The sequence below is a fragment of the Trachurus japonicus genome, chromosome 5 (genome assembly GCF_045865225.1).
Source record: "Trachurus japonicus isolate A0001 chromosome 5, Traja_1.0".
In the NCBI taxonomy this organism is placed as follows: domain Eukaryota; kingdom Metazoa; phylum Chordata; class Actinopteri; order Carangiformes; family Carangidae; genus Trachurus; species Trachurus japonicus.
Genome location: NC_140911.1, coordinates 10,208,424 through 10,234,488, shown reverse-complemented (window position 1 = coordinate 10,234,488; position 26,065 = coordinate 10,208,424). Strand labels below are relative to the sequence as shown.

The following is a 26,065-nucleotide window of genomic DNA, read 5'->3' as shown; positions in this document are numbered from 1 at the left end:
TATTATTCTTGTTGGTACCACATACCTTCACATATAGGCTACTGTACATACACACATGATGCGAACAGCTGGATTTATTTGCTCTGTTGTTTTCATGCTGATTTTGCTTTATAGTTATTCCTTTGGATATTACAACATAAATTTAAAAAATCTGACCATGCAGGAATAACTCCCTTCTACAAAACACATGTTGCACCAGGTTACATATCTATATCTAACAATATGTATCGATCGGATTTAATGAACAAATAAATGTCAAACAGTTAACCTTGTGTTTATTAGCCACCCTCCACTCAAACCACAAAATAATTCAATGACACAAACATTTACAACCACACATACAATACACCATGACATGTCATTCAGAACAAGCATGGCCATGACAAAAACATCTCTGAAATCTCTGACAATGTAATAGAAGATGATTTAACAAGATGACTTAATTAGTTGTTATGTCAGAAATACGATAATAAAGATAAATAATATCTCCAAACAACTTAGCAACTTCCTCTATGAGAACTCTGGTGTGCTGAAGTTGTAAATGTTCATGCTGAACTCAAGCAACAAGTCACGCGCCTTTGACAGACGCTCCAGACGTTTCTGAAGGCTCTTCCGCTGGGTTCTTACTCTGGAGTCCTCTTGAAGCAGGGACTCAGTCTTCTTCTTGTCCTGAAGCATCTGCAGCATCTCCCTCTGCAGCTGGACGGCCAACTCCTGCAGCAGGTGGTAGCGGATCACCAGCGGGATCTGGTCGGCCAGACGCTGGCCTGCAATCTGTGGTTTACAGAGAAGAATGACAGTGCTTTTGATTTTGATGCTTTTGGGCAGCACCTCTGCTTGCTTCAATATGTTTTGGTGTGTCTTTCACAGTTAAGATTACGTGGAATCCGGATAGCACAAAAATAAAACGTGCAGCCTGAAAATGACACTCACCTGGTAATAGGATTTAAGGTGTTTAGTCATCTCTTTCAGCGTAGCCCCATTCTGAGTATTGCTAGCATTGCTGTTCCTGGAGTTGGATAAAAGACTGGCCTGTTCTTCATCTCTCTTCCTCTTGCCTAACTTCTTGCTGTATCTGCCGTCCTGTGTGTAAACAATCATCTCCATCTTAAACTGGGTCCTCAGCATGGCTTCTGCTGTAGCCTCCTTCTCCTTCCTGATGGATTCAATCTTCATCTAAAGAACAAACAAATGTATCAGAAAACCTCCAGCAGGATTTAGTCATAGGTTTACAATGCCAACTGACAATAGGGAGGATACCTTAGCTGTCCTGAGGAGGTTAGGAAATCCAACCAGGCTGCTGTCTGCCAACTTGAACAGCTCCCTCTTCACAATTTCTTAAAAAAAACAAATAAAAATCAGAAGGTACAACTATGCAATCACAATCTTTACATGGCCAGTCAGTGTTGTTATTGTTTCATCGTAGGACATACCTGCCACCTCGCTGAGTTTCTTGACAGCTGGTTCTTCCAGGTTTTTGATCTGCTCCTTGACCATGTCCTCAAAGATCTTGTAGTTGATGAAACCTGGCAGTTCTCTCCCACGGTACCGTCGATCAAAATTAGCCACCTCTCTCTCAATATTCCAGGTGACTGCAATATGAATGTAACAGTAGTTTTCTAATATTGTATTTGAAAATGTTACAGGTAACAGGTTACCTTTTCCACATTAAAAACAAAAAGTGTCATAAAAAAACTGTCTAACTCAACTTTTTACGTATTAGGTTGCTAAACTGATGTATTGATGAAGTCGTCAATGCCCTTACATGTTATTTCAGAGTTATCTATGGTGTCTCTCCACACTGAAAACTCCTTCCTGAGTGTGGAAAATATATTGAACTTGCGTATAGTTCTTAGTTCTTCTCCTTTGGTGACGCTGATAACATCCTGTGTAAACTCTGTCACCCTCTAGAAGAGAAGATAAAACAACATGGCAAATTCTGTCAAATAAATATATCAGCTACACTATACTGGATAGGAGGAACAGTGTTAAAGTATAGAAGGTGTTGTCTGATAAACTCACGTCAATGAGGTAACCAAGTTTCCCAATTTCTTCAGATGGGGGTCCACTGCCATATTTGTCAAGCTCCTCTCGGGTCTGTTTTAGCTTCTCCTCTATCTGCTCTCCCAGTCGAGGCAGAGATCTCTGCAAGTCACACAGAGAGTCAGAACATCCGCATCTGAAGTGGGAAAAGTCATCTGAAGTAAATCAATCAGGTGGAGTATTCACCTGGATGTGATGCACCAGCTCAAGGGTGAGTTTTTCTGCCAGTTTGGGGACAGTGGCATGACCTTCATCATAGAGGATCCTGGAAAATATAAAAAAGTTACTGTATACATGCTACAAAGTATGTCAAACTGCAAATCACTATTTGCATATGGTTATGTGGACTAGCAGCATATTTACAAAACAAATAAACTTACTGGAAATGTGCATGATCCTTAAAGAAGGCTTTCTCTTTATCTATTGCCTCAGTTAGAGACATCTTTTCTGTGATCTCCTTCTGGCCCCTGCACCTGACGATCATGTAGCCCTTCTTCAGGTGGATGACCTCATTATGGACAATGTTAATGGTTGTCTGCTCTGTGCCTTTGTCCACCAAATCAGGCTTGGTCAGGATACCTAAGAGAGAAAGAGAGACAGATAGAGAGAGAGATGGAGGAAACCACTCAGAACTACTACAAGCTATAAACCGAATGGACCTGTTCTAAAATCAACTCTATTTATTTACCCAAGGTCCTTTCTCCTTCAGGATCCACTTCCTGCGCCATCTTCAAGGCCTCTGTTGTTGCTATGTCCACGTTGCATGGAACAAGGAGGTAAATACAGGGTAAATACGGAGACTGCTTGCTGAAAAACTGTCCCTGAACGCAACGCGCATCAGCGGTTTTGTATGAATTTACCTCGAAAACGGCTCCGTTTCGCATCGTTCCGTCATTATCTCATAGCGTGGTGGTTGTGCAGGTCACAACTTGTCTACAAAAGCGCTGTGGAGTTTTGGGATGTTGAATTTGATGAGTTTAATGAGGGAAACCAAGAAATTCCCTTAGCCTCCATAGTGTAGCTCTGAGCAGCCAGCTGCTGCGCTCCGCCGTACTGAAAATAGCTTACACCTACAATTAAAGGTAATGAACCTACTGCTATGACTATAGCGATTATGGCAATGGGCCAATTTGCCAAAATGTTGAACTATCCCTTTAATGTTTTGGAGTTGTGCAGATGTTTTCCCACATTTCTTTTGCTGAAGTAACAAACCTGGCCTCACTACACTACACCTTAAACGTACAGTCCAATCACCATTTCAGTTGCTGCAATAACCACAGCAGTATTTCATAGGAAGCCAAAATGGTGTTTTTGATCTCCAGAGATTCATTCAACCTTCATGGCAATCTGTTCAAGAGCTACCAATATTTTTTTCCTGGGGTAACACAAAGAAACCAACCTGGTCTCCAATGTTTTCTGGTTGTCCCTTTACAGCCACTCTAGTGATGCCGGGCAGGTCAATGAGAGTCAGGTCTGGAACATCAGGAGAGGCGATCTCCAGACTGATCAGGTCATCACTGATCCCCACACCGACTCCGGCAATTTCATCCTGAGCTAGAGAGAGAGAAGACATGATTCAGGATCTGAAGATGTGTCGACCACTGAAACAACAAATCAACTCAAAATAAGCTTATGAACGCTGCATTCTGTTACTGTAGGCTGTATACCTTTACGAATCTTCTTCTCCACTGCTTCAGGGTTTTTTATGTCTTCTGGCTCATGACCCCGATAGGAGATCTTTCCACACCACTTCTCTCCTTCTTCTTTTCTCTTCATCTTCAGTTCCAGAGGACATCTTGTCACAATGCCTTGAATATTGATGAGCAATTCACAAAAGATGGGGAAAATATAGTAGGCTTAATCAGCATGCACATTCTCCTTTGGGTGGTGCTGGGAGCAGATCCCCAGTCAAGTTCAACATAAAAAATCAACACTTGCTCCCGCACTCTCTTGAAGCTCTTTTATTTAGTCAACGTTTTGGTCTATTGACCTTCATCAGGACTCAGTATTTTACTTTTGTTGTTCTTCTTCTGTTAAAAGGAGGTCACACAACAGAAGTAGCCTAAAATACTGAGTCCTGATGAAGGTCAATAGACCAAAACATTGACTAAATAAAAGAGCTTCAAGAGAGTGCGGGAGCAAGTGTTGATTTTTTATGTTGAAAATATAGTAGGCTATATAAAATAATCATAGTAAAAATAAACAAATGAAAATGAACAGAGACAATGTACCAATTGTACTTAAATATTCAGATTTTTTATTAAGTATTTATTTCTATGGCTAAGGATCGATTTTTTTTTTGTCTGTGGAAACACGAAAAACCGATTACTTTAGCTCCGCAGGTGCTTTGGTGGAAAAGAGGCACTTTTAATAATGTCTGGCTGAATAATGAAAGAGTAAATAATGAGGTCTTAATTGGTGACATCATCATAATAGATTTTTTTTCTTCACCCTTTTATGATTACTCACCACTTCCTCTCGGCAGAGCCACCCCGGACAGCGCCTCCAGCACGGAGCTCTTCCCCGAGCTTTGGTCTCCTATCACGGCGATGGCAGGCAGAGCCAAGTCCTTCTCTACACCCAGAGAGCGGAGAGAGTCGATGAGGTCGATGCAGGGACGAACTTTCTCCTCATATTGTTGGTTCAGGCTGTTCATGGTGATATTGTGACTTCTTATCTGCTGCTGTATCTCTCCTCGGCGATGAACGCACTGTGAAAGAAGGTGCAGCTCAGCTCAGTGAGGGAGCGTAATGACATAAGGAAATCGAAACTTAGTGTAGGTTTTGTTTCCTCGAGTTTTACCCATAGCTCTCGTGCTGAAATGGGGACCTGCTTTCACCAATAGGCTACATTTAGCATACAGGCCTAGGTGTCAATTTTTTAGTTTGAGTAAGTCGACAGCCCATTAAAAAATATCACCTTTGACACAGATACTTTTGCAACACACGCATAGTCATGTAGGCCTACTCAGTGCCCTATGCATTGTCCAGTCCCGAGTGATTTGCAAAAATACGTAGATAAAAAATGTAATGGTGGCTAATATTATATTAGTCAAAGTATCAAATACTACTCCAATACAAGTGAAAGTAGTTTAAATAGTTTTATAAATAAATAAATAGTTTTTTTCCCCCCATATAAACAGAATTTGATCATTGAAACATTCTATGATTAGGCCTACTGAAGCACGACCGACTGTCGAACCTTCAGAATAAAAAGGTTTGTAGGATGTTATAAAAATGTGAAGAAATGGCCATAGGTTATTTGACTAAACAAAACCTTCGCTCTTAGCTGTGATATAGAAGTTCATCTGGAAACTGCTGCTCCTCATCAAGTGGCCACACACATCTCACTGAGATTTCTTAAAACACTTTTGTTTTAGACAAAGGTTGGAAATGAGGAAGTCATATGACTGGAATAAATCATAGTCATGGAATCTGTGAACTGCCTATCATAATGTTTTACTGTAGTAATTTGAAGCCTAGTCTGTGATTGCCAAATAAACATAAAGACACGGGAACAACACTGATATAAACATGACAACTGTAGCTATGGTATAAGAGTTCTTGTCTTGAGTGAATTTATTCTCTCACACAAATTTACCTTGTAGGCATGGTTCTCTTGCAGGCTTCCACTCCTTCAGGTCTGCAGCAGAACTTCTCTATTGGTCCATTATCCACCAGGCATATCGCACAGGGGATGGATGGTGTCCGTACAGACACATAGCCAATGGGTGAACCTTGGTGAACTATTGCACCTCTGAGGTCCACACATTATATTGAACCAGACACCAGAGGGCGCTTTGTCTCAGCTTTTCTTTTGCATTTCTGCAAAGGCAATAGGCTACAGTGATCCATATTCCCTTCTAGACTTTTCTCGTATCACAAAGAAAACAAGTCCTTTCACATGGTCGAACTCATGTTTGAAACTTATGTGACGTTAGCTCATTTACTGTGAGAATATAACTAGACTCTATAAACTTCACTGTGAAATCAGGAAGTTCTGCAAAAGACAAATAAATAAATAAATAAATAAATAAATAAATGATTGAACACTGTAACTCAGGAACAAAAGAGACTATTGTGGCCATATTTCCTGAAACTTGACCGGCTAGCGGAGGTGTATTTTCCTGATAATTCTAGTTAATCCAGCTTCTAAAATTACAGTCACTGTAGGAGGAAAAAAAAGACTGATGGACTGAAAGATTTTTAGATAAGAGCAACATTTCCATAAACACCTCTTTAAATTCTTTTTTTATTTTTTTTTAAATTCTGTTTTAATTTAAATTAAATGACTAAAATGTCTAGACAGATATACACCTCTTCTCAAACAAAACTGTGCCAACAAATTTGCAGCCTTGCAAATGCATGTAAAACAAATCTCCCCCTTCCCCCACTCTCAATTATTAGCACACTAAATATTACAATGTATGACATGCAGAAGGAAATGATCATGGTCCTGATGCACTGCAGCCACAAGATGGCCTCATTATTACAGTCTGTAGATCTCTGGGGTCTCTGTGTGCACTTACAGTAAGCAGCCTACAGTTTATCTGTGTGGTGGTGACAAGTGCTCCCAAGCTGCCTAGTGTTCGTGTCTAGCTCCATTTCACAACCAAATCCCTCCCAACAGGCATATAACATATCCTATTTTCACATGCACTTTGTTCCTTCCCACAACAAACAATATTTTATTTTCTCTTGAGAGCATCCCTCTCCGATCTCAGGGCAGCACAATCTGACCCACGTTAGATCAACAAGCTAATCTGACAAAACTGAGACAACTGCAGTTTTCATTACATGGCTTTCAGGGATGGGACATACCACAACAAAGCTTGTTAATGTCAGGCCTGTCTTGTCTTGGAAAATACTGCACATTACTCTTTCTGATGACGAACACAAAGAGCGAGCGATTCACATTGTGAAGCATCCCTGTTTCTGTGGAAACCAAAGCAGCAGGTCAATGGTCAGGAGACAAGAGACCAGACAAGAGAGATCAGAGCAGATACACAAATTTGTGTCATTTATGGACAAATGTGTTCATCGTTAGCATGAATTCCTGTAAAACATGATCCACACTCAGTATATAGACCGGTACACATTTACCATGGACGTCAGATTTTTATACATGGATGTTCAGTCTGCTTTATTACACTGTTGCAAGCCACATGCTTAGGAGGTCAAAAAACAGGGTTGCACGAGTCATATTAATGTAAACAAACCAAGCATTATCCTGTGATTTTTTTTTAACGTGAAATGCACATTTTTTTCCGACTTGTACAAACCTGAATGGTGATTCTGAAGTAAACAAAAACTCAGTGTTGGCTATGTACAGATGAGCCCACTAGACACTACTCTTCTATTATCACTCTGGTACTGATGTGCTTTTTTTGCTGGGCTTTAAAAGTGTAAATGGATACTCTGGATATGCTTTAGAGAAGTATAACTTATGATTATAATTTTCCAGTTGTCTGAGGAGAGCATAGAAAACAGTCACAGTAATCTGTAGCAAGAGCGGCCACTTGTAAACAATGAGGGAGACAAACTCCCTCTTCACATTATTCAAATAAAATTAAATGTGATAGGAAATGCAACTAAAAATATAAAAAGGATGAAAACAGAAATAAGACGCTGTACTGTACTGTGCTTGTTGATAGTGTATTTTTCATTATGGAGTTATTGCTTTAGGCTTTTTCACCTTTTCTGACATTCTCAAAACCAATGTCAGACATACTGAAATGTACTGTATTTGTAACAAATGTCACAGAGAACTGCCCCTAAGTAATTTTCTGAATCTATATCTGAATTAGAAATACCCTTTTATCAAAATATAGTTCCTGTTAGATTAAAAAAAGTAATACTGATCAAAATAAACTTTCAGTAATGACTCAGTGTGAATTTGTAAACTTTCAGAGATAAAATGCAAGTTGTTTCTCACTAGTATCACAGAGTGCATATTAACACACATACACATACAACATCATGCACTTGAAAACGTGAAGAATTATACAAACATAGAGCACTTTTTCCTTCCACCACAAAGTTCAAACCAGTTTGAAAGAGACATCCAGTCTAGACATTGAATGCCAATGACCACGCACAGAGAGAGAAACGGTCACTAATGTGTTTCAAACCACAAGAAATACAACATTCAGAAAACAACACCTCTGAAAGAGAAGGAGTAAAAGACTATATCTAATCATTTTGTACAATACCCAACAATACCTGTATCTACAGTGGGTGTACACTGACACCTTTGACACCATCTTTTTTTTTGTATGTTTTTTTTTTTTTTTTTTTGCACATAATATTGATGACAACCTGAGCAGAGAGGGAACGTTTACTCAGCTTTCCTCCTCTGCCTTCACCCCCTGATTGCCCTGGATTGAAATGCAGAAGTGCCGCTCATGAGACGGAAAGGCACGGCTACATTTGATTGGAGTACGAGGTGGGCCCTCCCACCTGACTGTACTCAGACGGCGGACCGAGGTTTCCCTGGTTGATGGAGCTCCCCGATTGGTCGAAGCTCCCCTGGTTGTACGGCTGCTGGTTGAAGGTGCCGGCCTGTTTCTCAGATGCCGCGCCTGCCAACCTTGACCCACCCTTATGCCAACTGGTCTCCTTAAAGACAAACCAGATGTTTCCAGCCCATAGAACAAAGTTGAGAAACCCAAAAGCCTGAAGAGAAAGATGAGAAACAGCAGAGAAACACACCCAAGTTTATCAGATCATCCTTATATCATTCAGAACTGATGAAACATGCAGTTTTTTAAAGTTTATTTTTCATTCAACTCAGCTTCAGTGTCTTCAAATTCATTCAACTCAACATTTTAGGCCTGTTGTAGTTCATTTATTCATGCATTTGCAGCGTCTGCAGCATTGTCCTGCAAACTTACCACTGAGGTGTTGAGTCCGGACCAGCGCGATCCGTGCACAGAGCCACACTTGTTGGTCTGGACTTTGCAGGCGGAGATGAGCAGCTGCACCTCATCTGGATCAGTGGCCAGTTTCACATCGGACAGAGCCTTTGCCCAAGCAGAGGAGCTGACCAGCCACATGAAGGAGAACACCACGGTCACCACAAAGTCCTGATGATACAGACAAAAGAGGAGACAAACAGTTCAGGCATTGTAAGAAACATGACAAAAACATTACCTTGTCTCTGCTTGGGGTTTTTGCTTTGTACAGATATTTGATCATGTGGCTCACTATGAGGCCTTTTGATTCTGCTGACAGTGTGGGCACAAGATGTCAAACAGAAGAACAAAAGAGTTCAATGATACAAAAAGGTCTCAGTGGCTGCTACACTCACAATGAGCGGGGCTCGGCTGTTTTCATGGTATTTGTTCAGGAAGAAGATGTAGACGACGGTGGCCACCAGGGAATACAGGAAGGCAAAGACGGCAATGGTGACGAAGAACTCTGCGGAGGATGAATAGTCTCCGATGAGGAAGATGCGCTCCCTCCCCATGCCCTCACATGTGGGCGCTTCAAAGGACTCCTGGTACAACCTGGGACACAAACAGGTGTCAAATCCTCGTCACTGTCTTAAAGGGATAGTTCAACATTTTGGCAAATTGGCCCATTGCCATAATCGCTATAGTCATAGCAGTAGGTTCGTTACCTTTATTTGTCGGTGTAAGCTATTTTTAGAACGGAGGAGCAGAGCGGCAGGCTGCTCAGAGCTACGCTATGGAGGCTAAAGGAATTTCTTGGTTTCCCTCATCAAACTCATCAAATACAAAATCCCCAAACTCCAAAACGCTTTCATGGACAAGTTGTGACCTGCACATTCACCACGCTATGAGATAATAACGGAACGTTACGAAACGGAGCCGTTTTCGAGGTAAATACAGGGTAAATACAGAGTCTGCTTGCTGAAAAACTGTCCCTGAACGCAACGCGCATCAGCGGTTTTGCATGAATTTACCTCTAATACAGCTCCGTCTCGTAACGTTCCGTTATTATCTCATAGCGTGGTGAATGTGCAGGTCACAACTTGTCCACGACAGCCTTTTGGAGTTGTTGGATTGTGTATTTGATGAGTTTGATGAGGAAAACCAAGAAATTCCCTTAGCCTCCATAGTGTAGCTCTGAGCAGCCTGCCGCTCCGCTCCTCTGTTCTAAAAATAGCTTACACCGACAATTAAAGGTAACGAACCTACTGCTATGACTATAGCGATTATGGCAATGGGCCAATTTGCCAAAATGTTGAACTATCCCTTTAAGCACTATGCAGGCCATTGAAAACAGTCGCAGTTGTTAAAGATTGGAATTAGGCTTAGATTGATTGTTTAAATATTTACTTTACAGTTTATTGCTGATAGAAATTGCATCCATTGTAATTCAGTTCTCTAACTGTGATTTACGGTACTAATTGTCTTATAATAAAACTCTGATGATTTATTTGAGAGTCGTCCCACAAACTCAAACCCTTATCCTTGACCTTTTTATCTGGATACATAGTCTCAAGCATTTCGAGTTTTGTCTAGCAGCACAGATGGGCCCAGGTTTATCTGAGGTGGCCCTGAATGATCCATCTTTGTGATTTCTGCATGAACCCTAATACAGCAAAGATTAATCTAATTTATTTTACAGTGATCACAGAATAGACTAATTACTTCAAGAGAACAGCTTGCTTTTAAAGAAATGGTCCCTCACACATTATTTCTGAATTCCTTAACTTCCCACATGGTGTGAACATCAGGCTTTTTGATCCTAGTAGTACTTTAATAACTGTATTGAGCCTTAAAAACTGCTCTATGCCTATTTGGCCCAGATTGCTTCTCTGTCTTCATGTTAAAAATTCATCATGCAGGGAAAAAGACAGTGTGAACATTGTCAGAAAATTCATAAAAACTGGTGTGACTATAAATGAAGTCCACTTACCGGAAAGGATAACCAAAGTCGATGCCCAAGCTGAGGTTGCTGCTGCCCTTCTCCATGCAGTCTACGCTGAGCCGCAGCTGCCCCGAGTAGCCCCCACATGTTGCAAAGGCAAAAATGGCAAAAAGCTGCACAGAGACATGAAAGGAAAAAAAAAATCAGATGTCTGCTGTGAAAATGACCATGTTCTCTTAACAAGGTGATCATCAGCAACCACAACTTTCGAATGAATAAACCATGGGTCCATCCAGGATTTAACCTTTACATCCTGATAAACACATTCACATCATTCAATCAATCCTGCAGCATCTGATAGGCAAAACCCTGCATTCACATGCACATTACATTATATATCATCGTTTTAACATCATAGTGAAACCAAATCCATCATAAACCCTTGGTCTGATCACTGTCTCTTCTCCGACTCCTATTTTTAAATAATGCACTTAATGATACTTAATGAACTATTCATGTCTACATATATTCCTTATACGCAGGGTCACAGGGGGCCGACATATAGAGACAATGCAATGCATGCACTCACATTCACACCTTGGTAGATTAAGCCGGTGATCAAACATGCATGTCTTTGGTCTGTGGGAAGAAGCTGGACAAACCCACGCAGGCCCAAGGAGAACATGCAAACTCCACACAGAAGAGCCCCAGGCAAAGCTGTCATAACACTATTCATGAATTTTATTATGCGAGTAAATTAAGTATATTTAACAATACATGGGCTCTCACATCCTACACTTACATACTCTACCCCTTCTGTAATTAAGTTGTTGCCTCTGCTGCCCACTCCCACAGTGCTGTGGCCAAAAGAGACACACAATTATGGAGCTGTATATGCAGAGAGGTTTGCCGCAGCTCTGCCTGCTGCGCGTGACAAACAGAAGAGGGATAATAAGTTCTTCTTGCTCCACTTTGCTCCAAAAGTGATGAGCAGCTTTAATGACATGAAGTGCAGCCGTTTTTTTGTGTGTGTGTGTGTGTGTGATTGAAAAAAATGACCCAAATTACCCAGCTCCACAGAGGCCGTCAGCTACTCTGCAGTTCCAGGGCATTTCCAGCTGGTTACAAACTCAGTGAGTTTAGTGCTTCACCGTGGAGAATAGAGAAATATGAATGTGGCTGAAATTGGCTCCCAGTGTGTACGCATGTATTTCTTAATAAGAACTCATGTGGAAAAAATAAATCATAGTAACAGATGTAATAGTCGTGTTTAATGAGTTTTCAATGGTTTAATTGGTCCATTTTCACTGCCCTACAGTAAGATGACTTGTACATCATTATTTTGACTGTTGCAGGCAAATGTTCAGAGCTAATTTCTACAACTATTTAGAAGGAAAATTACAAACCCTTATAACATCATTGGAGTTGTGACGTTGTCCTAATGAACAAGCAGTGTAAGGAAAATACTGCAGAAATAATGTATTTGAAGTTGCCAGGATATTATTTGGAGTAAAAGAGCCAGGGTGTGGGCAAATTCTTAATGTGAAGTTTAATGGGTTGTACGACAATGAAAATTAAGCTTATGTATAACATGAGGTTTCTTAAGTCATATTATGACAAACTGATTTTAACTTAACGGACCCACAATTTGTTGGATTTACTGCTCCGTGTGTCAAATTTTGTTAGATTCACATGCAGTGGGTACTTGTTCTTTTTCTGATGAATGCAGGACAGAGCCTCTGCAGCCTCCTCTGCCTTCACAGTTTGGACTGAGGTTAGTTAAACACATGAAGGGAGATGATGCTGAGTCAAACAAGTGCGTTGTTCGAGGGAACTGGTTGACACTTTGATTGTCACATCAGAGCATTGCCACAGCTGATAAATCCTGACCCACAGGCACAAAAACAAAGAGATTTCACCCTTTAAAAAAAAAAGGCATCGTTATCTGTGTTTCTATGTTTGCTATAGTTGTAGTCTTCACATTAAGACCGTTGATAGCCATTGTTGAACATTGTTAACTGCACACAGGGGCATTGTCGCACAATACTTGATGATGCTTTGTGAGGCTAATCTAGGCCACAGAAGACTATAAGCTAGGTTTGGCTGCGTGGGGAAGGTCAGCTCAGATCAGAGCCAAATGCTGGATAATAAACCAAAACACTTAACTTTTCACTCTTTTCCTGCAGCTTCAGGTGGAGGCTGAATGCTGCTTACCTGGGTGTCAAGGTGCACAGCGGGAATCTCTGCAGGGGGATTCCCCTACTAAAATGATTTGATTGAGTCCCTTTAGCTTTGCTTTGCCATGAATGAACACACATAAAAGTGCTCATGTTTTAACAAATTCAGATACGCAGCTACAAGATCTAAATACTGGACACACAAGACGGTAGCATGTGCTTCTTCAGAACAAACAAATGGTGAAGGACAAGTGGCCAGAATAATACTCCCTCTTAATTATCACAAACAGCCTCAGATAAACATCACTCTCTTCCGATTCCCTCTCTCTCTGTATATATGTATAGTCTCTCTCTCCCTCCTGCAGCTGCCTCCTCTCCCTGTGATTTTCGGCTCGGGTTTAGCCCCTCTCATTTCTGGCTGGGCCCTTTGAACAGGAGAGCGTGGCATTGTGGAGGGAGGGTGGGTGCTAAGCCCCGCGCCCCCGTGTGTTTATCTGCCTCTCCCAGCTGGGCTCCTCAGGGAACAAGAGATAGAGAGAGGGAGAGAGGGAGGGAAAGCAAACGACAGAGAGACATAAACACATACACAAAGAGAGAGAGAGAGAGAGAGAGAGAGAAAATACAGGGTATACAGGAATGAAAACAGAGCTGTGAAACCTCTCCCTGTTTGCCCTCTTCTCCACTGACCTACATGGCATTGAGGAGCGTGGAACCGCTGTGAAGATCATGATGTGCTTTCAAATCAGAATAAAATACATTTGCACTCAATCAAAGATAAAAAAAAAGAAAGAGAAAAAAAAATGCAACTCGTGAAATTTTCTGCAGATTTTAAAATGAGTAGAGTGTGAGAGGAACGTGATGCAGCAGAGTCGTGGTCAGAGAGGAAGAGCAGAGGCCGGGTGAGGATTATAAAACTGATCCTCACACTTCAGGCTTGACCACCAGGAACCAGACCTACAACTGTCCAGCACAAACAAACAAAAAAACATGGCTGTAGTACAAATGATGAGCCATTCAGAGGGAGTGAAGTGGGCACAAAGGCGGGATATTTGAGTGGTGGTGGCGCATGAGGAATCTTTGGCTGTTAAATAAATAGAATAACAAGAGGAAAGAGAGGAGCTGCTTAGACAAGAGGACGTGATAAGAGCAGCTGAGGAGGAGATAGAGATGTTGAGGTGAGGATCACGATAAGTGGCTGACGAGCTAAAAGGTGCATTCACTGATGAGCTGCACTTGACATTTCTGCAAAACCTCCTCATAGATGCCACACACACACACACAGTCCACCTGCTCTATTCAAGTAGATATGAATCGTTGTGGTGTCAAGTGGCTGCCTGAGGAGGAGAAAAATGCCTCAGATGTTCAGCCCTCCTCTCAGCCTGACAGGGAGGATAAAAAAAATCTAGGACACTCTTTATGAAGACAGAAAGAAAGCGATAGATGAGACGGATTGAGAATCAAACGGCTTTAAAAACTACTTGTGTGGTTTGAATAGTGAGCAGATGTCAGGTATCTGAGAAGTAGATGTAAGACCTTTTTAAGATGATACCTCAAATTCACCCCCCTCTGGGGAAAGTCAAGGTTTTAACCTTGTTAACTTGTTTTTTTATGTATATAATTCAAGACACAGAGCAGCCAGAGTTTCATATGTAAGAACCAGGCCAATCAACTGACAGATTGTCAGTACAGAGAGCGAGAGTTTGCATCAGCACAACCACTAACAATGTGTCAGACGCTGCCAGTTGAGCTAGCAAGTTACAGTAAAACTCCTGAGTCTGGGTCTGACTGAGGCTCTGTGATGTTTCTTCCACTAACTGTCTTTATACACACACTTACTCTTTGTAAACCTTGGTGGTCAGCACCAACCAACAGACAGACATAGTAGCAACAGGCTAAAGAGCCGGACATCTCCAACACAGGTCGGTAGAGACCAAAACCAGAGCTAAGAGGAGACTGAATACTGGACTGACAGAAAACCAACGGATTACTGATATGTTTCCATAACTGCTGCATGAGCAGAAATGCAGCTGTTTGTAAGCATTTTGTCATCAACATAAAAGATGATACATTACCAGTGTTGCATTCACATCCAGTTTGCACTGCCAATAAGATGACATGGAACGTCTTTCGTTACAGGCAGAGTGTAAATGGGTATTTCATCTCCAAACTCTGCATCCAAAAGGTTTAAATGAAGAAATGATACTTAATTGCTTTATTTAGAGCCCCTGGACGTGTGTGTGTGGCCTGCCATGACCAGGGATGTGAAGGATACTGTATGTCTTGAAATGTTTCTCTGTATAATCTTATATGTTTTTTCTTGTGTATTTCTTGTACTTGATCTTTAATGTTTTGCATATCTATTCGCTAAAAGTAACTAAATCAGGGTGTACCAGGTTTTATTATACTTTAATTGTTTCAGTAGTCTCAGGTTTCACCCTGTGGTACAAGATGTGGCCCTGGAACATGTATGGATCCACCCACTGTTTGACTCTGTCTCAATCTACAAATAGAGCACAGGTGTGTGATTTGCCCCTTAAGACAGACTGAAGATGGCTGTGTAGGCCGAAACGTTTTTGTCTTACTTCTTTTTGTGTCTTTATTTTATTTTATCACCATGGTTGCACTTTTTTGTTTGATGGACCATTAAATCTTTGTTGCATCCGTTAATCTCTGGTGGACATTGCCATTTTTGATCAGTGTGCGAGCCTTTTCCTCCTGTTGCTCTCAAATGTTTGTTGGCCCACGCACCTGAAAAGAGGAATTTCTTTTGGACAGTGAGCAAGAACGCAAACACCTTTTCTCCTTTTTGTCACTGCCAATAAGATGCCATTAGTTACTGCATCTTAAAAAAATGATTTTAAACACTTGTCTCTGAATCAAACCAAAGATAAACATGAACCCTCTGTCTTACTTTGGCTTTACAATAATGGCTCATACTGCCTATACGTTTCATGTCTAGTGTATTACAAATGTCTATGAGGTAGTTTGCACATGCAAAGCTAACTATTATGATCATTAAAAGACATATGAATGTGATGGCCTATAAGAGGACATAATCGATCAAACAAATGTCCCTAATGTAGAACCTGAATGTGCAGCTAAACATTGCATCTGCAGTCTGTTTGCCTCCGTTATGTGTATTCATATATTCATACACTATGTCAATTCTTTTTTTTAATCTCCATGTTTGTGTGTGCATGGCTGAATGTGTGCTTCAGAGTGTGTGTGTACCCTCTGTGGGCACAGTGTGTGTTCGAGAGTTTAAGAACCTCGATGTGAGCGTTCAATGTGTAGGCTACATGTGAACATAGAGTAAAAATATCTCCCTCTCTCCACACAGGCAGGAGCATTAGCCACACCTACAAACCTATAGTGGAGGTTTTTGGCAGATCTTTATTCACAGTGTTCATGATGAACATTTGCGCAGGGGAATCAGCACACACCCACACACACAAACACATGTATACACACATTCGCTGTGAGACTGTGTCACTGCTGCGGTCCGCCAGTGCACGAACATGAGCAATTTTACGCCGACTTGATTTACAATAAACAAAAAAAACAACATGAGTGGTGTGAGCGGCCAGATGAATATTTACACTGAACTTTGTCACACTAGTGATGCAGGAGATCACCCTGACTGACAGACTGGTGTTCATCACATCACAGCTGCACCAATTACAATCAATCACAGTGCATCCTGATTATAGGACCTCAGTGATATGGATCTTGGCTGATGCATTCGTTAGAGATCACCCAACTAATTCCACTGACACAAATTATGACATCCACAAGCCGTCATGTGAGAGCTGTGCGATCTTTTGGGTTTTGGTGGCAGCAACACACAACAGAATCAGAGGCTCATTTAGCAGCGGCTAATCCCTCCCTGCACGGGGAGCGCTTTGTGACCTGCACAGATTTCACTGTCTCTCTGCGCTCCCTCTCTGTAAGCTTGACTGACCACAAGCAAGCAGAAAATCTCCATTTATTTTTGTAACAGTGTCCCTTCTTGCTGCTCTCCTCTTCTCCCCACGGGGGTTTCCATGGCTACTCAATCAGGTGACCTATGTAGAACCGGGTCCCAGTCGCCCAACGGGGACACTCACCACTGTAAATGTAAGACAAAACCCATCGTGTGAGCATGTATGTGTATGTTTCTGTGGGTTTACATCCAAAGATGAAATTTCCTTCTGTTTAAATGTTAGATCCCCAGATTTCATTGCTAAGAGTGACTGTTAGAAATCCATGTGAGGGGCTGGGTTTGGGTTTTGGGGTCGTGTTTGTGCAGTGTTTGGCGTCAGGTGTGAATGATGGGGAGCTACGATGCTTTGATGTTAGGGAACAATAGAGATGTCACATTGAGACTGGCCTTTGTTCAGTGAGCATCTGTTTTATCAAGCTGTGACGTTCAGCCACCAAATGTCTGGGGCGTATGGGACATGGTGTTTACACAAGACTCATAAAAACAGAAACTTTGACCAAAGGCTGCTGAAAAAGGCGAAAGGCAGGAAACACACGCTCTTAAATTAAAAAAATACTTTTAAATCAGTGAAAAACATTTGAAAGAAACCAGTGTAAATGACGTTCAATGGTGTGTTGTTTTGTAAAAATGTTTTTAACATTATATTTCCACTTCTGGTTTAATCTCAGTCAATTATAATAATCTTTGTGTGTAATTATATAAAGGCAGTTTCTCTTTGTGACATTTCCATTTCTACACACTCTTCTCTGTGTCTCCACACCTGTGCTCCTCAGTGTACTGTGGGTGTGTGGGATGTCTCGTACTCTCGTTTGAACGGACAGTCCTCCAGGAGAGGACAGGATAACCTTTCTCTGTCTGAGTCACAGATGGCAGAACCATCATCTCAGGGTTGAGCAGGAGACAGAGGTCGAGCTCCGACCGGACGGCTCAAGAAAAGGCCACGTCACATCCAGGAGCTCATCAGCTCCCACAGCCCACGAAACCCAACAAACTCACTTTTAAGATCACACCACTGCAGGAGGCGATGAGGTTACAGACAGATACGTCGAACACAAGAGGGACCTGCTTTTAGGTCAAAAAATATATAGCCTATGTGTACTTTTAATTTGAAAGCTTTATCAGCACATTGGGGGTGGGGTGATTTCAATAGTTAACACTTACTAACAGTATTAGTGAGAGAGGTGAAATAGGTGGAAAAAATGCTGATTTACTGTGGATCTGAACTTCACCTCTCTGACCTCAGCAGACCTCACAGCTCTGACAAGTTTGTTTTTAAACAGAAAGTCCGAGCTTGAGGCCTTTTTTTTTTTTTTGAAGAATTTAAGAGGTGTCTGTTTTCTCCAGCCTCACGGCCTCTTGTCAAAAGGAAAATATTGTATTTCCATGCTGAAAAACAGATCTTCAATGTGTCAAGTCTCCTGTGATATCTGTCAGCAGCTGTCGCCAATCTCACTGCATCTCCCTTCTTTCATTTGTTTTGCCCCTTTGGTGTGTGTGTAGGCTATGTGTGCATGCGCTTATTCCCCTGCGAAATATTCATGGTGAATATCGTGGAAAAATCTGTCAAAACCTTCTCTATAACAGAGTCGATGATGAAGTAACACAAAATGTGACACATAAAAGCAAGGGGGGAGTGAGCGGGAGAGTGAGAGAAAGAGAAGATATGCATCTAATTTTGCCAATCCCACAGCATTCAAAAGTGTCTTACTCACTCGAGGCTTTGTTGTATTTGCATAATAACTGTCTCATTCAGTTTTGCAATATTATTCATTTCATCTACACCAACACCACTTTTCTGATACATGGGAGAAATCTGCATTAATCAGAGAAACATTTCATGCTTTCTTCAGATGAATATAGTAGAGTATAGTCACTCTCAATGGCCGAACACAATGTATGGGAGCTTTGACTCCAAAGGCCTTTGTCATGGACATGTGCAGCAGAGATACAATATATTAACAATATGTGTCATTTTGTGATTTTGACCTCTCTTGTTAAGCTTCAAGTTACATACAGGAAATGTACAGAAATCCTGATGTGCTTTCTATAGGTTGAGTGAAGCTTTGAATATAAAACAAATGTCACTATGGCAGCAACTAATAAGTGTTTATGTAACATCAATTACCTTATTATCTTTTAGATTCATTAATCACTAAATTAATCAACTGTATGAAACTATTAGAAAATGTCTTTGTCTCATCCTGATAGTCCGGATGAAACCCATATTTCCAAACGAATAACTACAAGTCACAGATTTCAGATTTAGTTTTCATGTGTGATCAGCTGCTCCTGTCAGACCATTTACATAGCAGCAACCTAATCAATCAGCATGAGCATTAATTAAGATCTGGTCTAATAGATTCACCACCATTAGCACCAGACGGAGAACATAAGCAGCAGAGGGAGAGACTTATCTATTGTTGACTGTTTGTACATTAAAATAACAGTTCTAACATAGGGAACTATATTTATACCTGCTCTTTAACAAACTACCTGATGCCCTGATTCAGAGCTGAGGGGTGAAAATGCTGATTCAACCTGCATGAAAAATGAAACTGGGACTCTTTGGAAGTTGAAGTGCCACTATCAGCTGATTATCTCTCTAGAAAAGAGATGCCGCTCTGATTTAACTGCAACTACCTGGCGGTCCTATAGAGAGATTTAACAGAATGATGTGTCTTGTCTTTTATCTTTAGCAGACTACAGAGTGTGACTTCAAGATATCCTGTTAACCAACAGATTAAAGTGTCATTGAAGCAGTTACTGATTTAATTTGAATGAACTACATTTAACTGAATCTACTGACGGTGATGTTTGGTGAATTTCAACCAGGAGAAGCAACAGAGCCAAACAAGTCCAACCAGAAACTAGATCCAATCTATCTAAACAAACCTTTTTGCTGTCTTTACTTTATGTATATAACCATCATATGCATTTGGAAAAGTAAAAACATAAAGACCCTATAGGAGTGTTCCCATCAAAACTAATTATCCACATTCAAATATGTATTAATTTGTCTTTCAATCTGTCTGTGCATAAAGACCTTGACAGGCATAGTAACAACTGGTAGGGGCGGGACTCAGCCTGAACATTTTTTTTTACTTGTCTTTGAGTACGGTACATCCTCTGGTCAGGTCCAAGCTATAGCTGAAACCAATCTTCTAATGTGGCACAGATCTATGTGACACACACACAAACACAACCCAGAGGCAAACTGAAGCAGCGTACAGTAAGGTGCTGAGGATGACATCACAGGACAGTCGGTCAAGTCCGCGGTTTTGGCAGAGAAGCGGATCTTTATTCATAAATCCGACTCATGATGGGACTCATTCTCTGTGACTCATCAGCCTGAGTATTTGCTACAGTACAGCACAGTACAGAGTCGTTACAGTACTCGTAAATCTGCAGTGTGTGCGATGATACAACAGCCATGACCATGCTTCAGCGCATAACAAATGCATGTGTATTATTTGCATCATGTGCTCAATCAACTGTAGAATTTTGCTCTCTTTCTCCTTCCATATCTCTCTCATATGCACACACACACACACACACACGCAGTGAAGAGTTTGGGCACATCTCAAAGGACAGCTTCTGCATGACTTGGTCTATGGTGGAGAGGAGGGGACCTTACAGCTGTTTGGAGCAGAATATGCCAGCCGCTGACAGTGTGCCAAACAGGCCAAGAGCTGATTGCATACACGCGTGCACACATACATACACACACACACACACACTCCATATGCAGACACAGTCCTGATGGAAGGTGCAGGAGACCTACTAGGCCACAGCAACATCTTGACTCAAGTTAAAACAACCTTTAAACAACCTTCTGTTTGTCCACATGACCAATCAGCCAGATCGTCAGGGGTTCATTGTCATTAGCAAAGTAAATGTCAATCAGAACAAAAGCCTGTACGGCCTTGAGGCATGAAAACAAAGCAAACTGACAGACATGTGTTTTTACTGGTGTTGTAATGTGCAAAGAGATTTGCTGCAGGGCAGGCCTGGCTGTAGATACTGTCACACATACGGAAAGCATTGTTTTCACGGATGCACAGGCTCTTCACAAGTGTCTGCTATGTCAGTCTTAGGTCGACTGCTTGGATTTGCAGGATGGCAGCAGGCCGCTGTTTCAATTATGGTCTAAAAAGGGGCCATCTTGAATGAATATATACATTACAAGGCTGCAAGAGGCCAGCGGTCAGGAAGAGAATTACATAACTACATACATACTGAATATGCATGCATGACGGCACGGGTAAAAATGTTTCTCCTCATGAATGTTGTTCTGCGGGAAAATGTGTCGGTCAGCTTGAAGAGAACCAGGTGGGTTCGACCGACAGCAGCTGTCTGTGATGCTACTCAGCTCATTATCTCTGTTTCCTCCGGAGTCTGACGCTGCTGTTTGAGAGGCATCATGTCCCAGCTGAATGTCACTTTTTTTGGTGAGGGACAGTGGGAGACTGTCCCCGCAGGCACCTCCCTCCTCACATTCAGCCGGGCCCTCAGACCGCAAGGACGTGTAAAGCTTCCACATTTCTGGGCTATTTAGTTGGTTTTTATTTAGTTTTCTTTTTAACTGACATAGTTTTATTCATCTATGTTTTTTCTTTTTTTCTTTTTCTTTTCAGATCCTCGTTTAAATTATTTGAGGATTTACATTGATTTGTTAGTGAAGAAGCTCCATGAACAGGAAGAGGAGACTTGTAGCTCTGAAGTTTTACTGTAATGCCAGTCAAATTAAATACTCTGATGAGTTGAAAAACAAAACAAAAAACCAACAACCCTAATTTTCCAGTGTACTTTGAAAATCCAAGTTGTTGAGTCTCCTGAGGTTTCCCCAAGAATCTGACCTAGACTCAGGACTAATGTGGTGCCACAATGAGGCAAATAGTATCGCAACATTATTCAGATGTAGAGAAGGTGAGAGATCCTTCTCCTCTGTGGTTATAGACATCAACAGCCTGACCACAACTACACCACTGTGCTGCAGAATACATCAGAATAGCTGGGTCATAATTTGAATTGTTTGCATTTTTATGAGTCCGCTGAGCAGCAGAGACATTAGAAACCTTTCCCTCTTTTAAGATGCGCATGCAGGGAGAAAAAAAACAAAACAAAAGATGCGGCACAGAAAAGGTCACATTTATAACAGTGCTGTGACGACGTGGAGGTAGCCTGCCCTCGTGATGCTGGTGTGTGTGTGTGCATGTGTGTGTGAAATTAACTGTAGCTTGAGCAAGATCATGTTTGTATGAGTCCATCTTAGTGAGCTCTACCAGATCAATACGTCACTGGATGTCACAGGGACGGTGTGCAGTCATGCTCACACAATCACACATGCTGCCCTCCACCATCACACACACACACACACACACACACACACACACACACACACACACACACACACACACACACACACACACACACACACACACACGACATGTAGACACACAGAGGGAGCTACGACAGAGTTTTCATCATACAGATGGTGCTTTGGATCATCTGCTTGTTCTTCACAGCGAATGTGGTCTTACACACACACGCAAACAGCCAAAACAGATGCACCTCACTCATCTGCACTATCTCAGCTGAAACCTCATGTGTCTGATCAAAAAGTGAGTTTGAATGAGGCTCACTCCCATTGCATGTAAAAATAAAAAGAGAAGCTTTACATTTCATTTTTCTGCAGTGAGGACTGCTGCTTGAGGATCCTCTGCACATTTGATGGCATTTATGAAAGTGAGAGAGACAAGCTCTCTCACACACACACACACACACACACACACACACACACACACACACACACACACACACACATTGTACTGAATCTACACAAGCTGAATACCCTCATGGCTACAGTAATTTCTCTAAACTCACATCAAAGAAAATCACTTATCTCTCTCTGCCTCGAGGCTTCTCTGCACTGTACAATAAACACGAGAGTCTACAAACGGCAGCCAGACACACAGAGGTAGTAAAGCTTTGATTCAGTCAGAGCTAGGACACCCCGTTCTCATTGTTGACTCCTGTTATATCATCCCATTTGGGGTAACATGGGGCAATTTCTGTGGACTTGACGCAAAGACGCGCAGGTTTTTTTCTTTGGCACGAACGCATCCAAAATACGCATCAATTGAAAAGCTACACGGCGGTTTCCACTGACATCTAGTTCCCACAGAGCTGCAAAACCTTACATAAACTTGAGCCATTTAGTCACGGTGAAACGGATCTCAGTCAGGCTGATTGCGGGTGAGGTCCCTCATCGGGTGGAAGTAACGCAAACACCAGAATTAAGGCGCAAAAACCGAGCAGATGTGACAAACTTGAAGTTTAACCAGAGACATGCAGGGATTTATCAAAAACAAAAACCCAATCTAGGAATACACACACATACACAGAGGGAGAGAGAGAGACACACACACACACACACACACACACACACACACACACACACACACACACATGCACACATATCACATCCTATATTACATAATTAATTGATGCAGCCTATTTACACTGCAAGATGAAGTTATTGCATCAAAGTAGCATTAACTCACCCACTCCAAAACGCGGATAAATCCCAGTGGTAATTTCAGCACTTGAAACGTCCCCGCAGAGGCGAGCTGCAAAGACACAACGAGGATAAATGGATTCTCATTCCTGGCATCAATTAACGACACATTGACCAATTTAGCTCCTAACTACCTACATCAGTCAGAATCATCTCTCCTTTGCTTTAGTTACGCACCTGATTGGCGGTGTCCATGTCAGCACACTGCTACTTTTTTTTTTTTTGGTTCGCCTACTTGTTTGATTGGATGTAAACAATCTGAAAGCACAAGCCAAGACCCGATTGATGTGTCTGTCGCGCGTTTGACAGTCACTGGGCTCTCGGCTGAGTCCGAGTCCGACCGGAAAAAGCCGAACACTCAGGGATTTTATGTTTCTTTTTTTTTTTTTTTTCCACGAGTATCAGACTTTTGCCATAGAGACAGGCAGGGATTGGCCTCAGCAGAGAGGGGGAGTGACGCCTTCATTTTTTGCTATTGGTGGGAACAGATTTGTTATTTTATCCAAATTCTAATTCTCCAGTGTCCACATTTATACTGGAATCAGAAGATATGAAGGATACAAGTGCATTTGTATTATTTTTAAATAGATTTGGCTGCTATAGGCTACTGTAGCTGCAGTGAAAGAGAATATCCATAAAATAACATTTTCACTCTCTGCTTTGAAATAGCACAAAAATAATCCTCTAAATCAAACTGAACTGATCAAAAATACAAATCAAACAAAAAAAAAAATGTAAAGATACCCACATGACTGTAGGAGAAACTGTTAATGCTGGGAAAGACACATATTGATATAGAAAGGATACAGTGAATCACACAAGTAGATACTGAACTACCTTTACAATGCTGTTGTTGTTTTAAATAACATAATACTGTGTAAATTGCTTGATAAACTGCATCAGGAGTAAAAAAACAAGTAATGTGTAAAGTGACCTTGCAGGACAGATGATGACGAACAAGAGTAACATCTCACTATCATGCCACAGCTGCCAAACATCAGATAATAAGAATATGCGGTCAACTACAACACCATCAGCAGCAGCAGCAGCAGCAGCATGCGTGTACACCATAATCTACAGGAAACCAGAAAAAACGACCTGAGTGAGTATAGCCTCAGTGATCATGTTACAAATATATTTTCATCTACCGTATGTCTCAGCAAGAATTGTAAATGCGTGCATTTTCCAAAAAATGTTAGTCTAGGTCTGTGTGGATTCACACGTTACACTTGTTACCTGCCAAAGTTTGGGATCAAAGCTCAGAAGCAGCAGGTGAATAAGTCACAACATCTGCCACACACTAGAAACATGACTCAGAGTGGAGACTCACATTTATGCAATTGTTGACAACCAGGAACAAACAAAGGGCCATGCACATGCACGCACACATGCATGCACAAGCACACACACAGGTAATTTTGCATGATGATCCTTGACTGTCTGAATTCTGTTTTTATCCAGATTCACTGTAGGAGCTCAGGCAGTTTGCCATCTAATGAGTTAGCCCAGGCAGAGAGAGAAGGAGGGAGAGAGAGAGGGAGAGAGAGAGAGAGAGCCTGAATCTTACTGCAGGCGAGATGATAGAGAGCGAGGGGGGCTTCCCTGACTCTGCTGATGACAATCCCTGTAAAGCCAAGTGCAAACTGCTCTGACAGCGTGGCTAATTTTACAACATCTCTCCCATCGTTCCTTCGCTTTTATTCTTTCATTTTCTCCCTCCGCTGTCTCTTTCTCGCTCTCCCTCTCTCTCACACTCTCTCTCTCTGCCTGAAGGGCTCTGTCCATGCGATTAAGGAATCATTGAATCTGATTGGCTAATATTTCCACCATAGGAAATCAGAAGGATCTGAGCAAGAAGAACGGCGTCTCGCGTGTGCTTCATCCTTTTAGTTAGGATCTGTCTCTGATAATGAGACCAAACACTTCTAGAGGCTTTCACAGAGGCCTGTCGTCTGACCCGACTGCACGCTGATCATGGAAACATCATGCAGACAGTAGACTGCTGGAGAAAGAAACGAAGCTATATTAGTGACGCAAATAAAGTGGTAGAACTGATAGAAGATGATCATATCAGCATGTAAGTCTGGTGCAGGAATAGTGACACTTTAAAGTGAGACTGTGTCACTTTTGTTGAACAATTGGCACTTGTAACCAGGGCCGTTGCTAGAAATTCTGGGCCCCCTGAAAGAATACTAAAGTGGGCCCCTGCCCCCTGACTTTTCCACTTTTTTCTTAGACTACGTACGTATTATAATTTTTTATTCAGCCTTTTATTTAGTTTTGATGCTAATGCAGCATTACTATGAGTATTAGTCAGGGTCTAAGCAGAATAATTCAGTCATACAAAGCTTAGACTACTGGGCCCTACTGGTCGCTGGGCCCCTAGAATTATCATCACCTTTCTCCCCTATACAACGGCCCTGCTTGTAACCGTTACATGTGCCGATTA

General features: G+C 41.6%; 2 protein-coding genes across 2 annotated transcripts; both read right to left on the bottom strand.

Moving 5' to 3' along the window:
* Positions 1–259: 259 nt before the first annotated feature.
* LOC146987101 (interferon-induced GTP-binding protein Mx-like) lies at positions 260–4,816 on the bottom strand. Its single transcript, XM_085776115.1, has 13 exons — positions 4,513–4,816; positions 3,711–3,851; positions 3,429–3,597; positions 2,970–2,976; positions 2,732–2,858; positions 2,424–2,622; positions 2,230–2,308; positions 2,023–2,145; positions 1,766–1,907; positions 1,434–1,592; positions 1,261–1,337; positions 934–1,176; positions 260–774 (listed from the first exon to the last, which is right to left on the bottom strand). Exons 1-13 carry the CDS (start codon positions 4,697–4,699, stop codon positions 511–513), a joined length of 1,917 nt encoding a protein of 638 aa, XP_085632241.1. The 5' UTR covers positions 4,700–4,816; the 3' UTR covers positions 260–510.
* A 3,121-nt stretch (positions 4,817–7,937) lies between these two features.
* synpra (synaptoporin a) lies at positions 7,938–23,934 on the bottom strand. Its single transcript, XM_085776110.1, has 6 exons — positions 23,794–23,934; positions 23,603–23,668; positions 10,929–11,053; positions 9,352–9,550; positions 8,936–9,127; positions 7,938–8,717 (listed from the first exon to the last, which is right to left on the bottom strand). The coding sequence occupies exons 1-6, from the start codon at positions 23,809–23,811 to the stop codon at positions 8,466–8,468; spliced, it is 852 nt and encodes a 283-aa protein (XP_085632236.1). The 5' UTR covers positions 23,812–23,934; the 3' UTR covers positions 7,938–8,465.
* Positions 23,935–26,065: the final 2,131 nt, after the last annotated feature.

Bases quoted from the DNA above. Each gene is read 5' to 3' on its own strand.
- LOC146987101 (XM_085776115.1), bottom strand. From the start codon at position 4,699: ATGAACAGCCTGAACCAACAATATGAGGAGAAAGTTCGTCCCTGCATC. The intron at 2,146-2,229 runs GTGAATACTCCA...TGTGACTTGCAG, and splicing joins AGCTGGTGCATCACATCCAG to AGATCTCTGCCTCGACTGGG. The intron at 775-933 runs GTGAGTGTCATT...TGTAAACCACAG, and splicing joins ACCTTAAATCCTATTACCAG to ATTGCAGGCCAGCGTCTGGC.
- synpra (XM_085776110.1), bottom strand. The intron at 9,551-10,928 runs GTAAGTGGACTT...TTTGTGTCCCAG, and splicing joins GACTTTGGTTATCCTTTCCG to GTTGTACCAGGAGTCCTTTG. The intron at 8,718-8,935 runs GTAAGTTTGCAG...CTTTCTCTTCAG, and splicing joins CCGGACTCAACACCTCAGTG to GCTTTTGGGTTTCTCAACTT.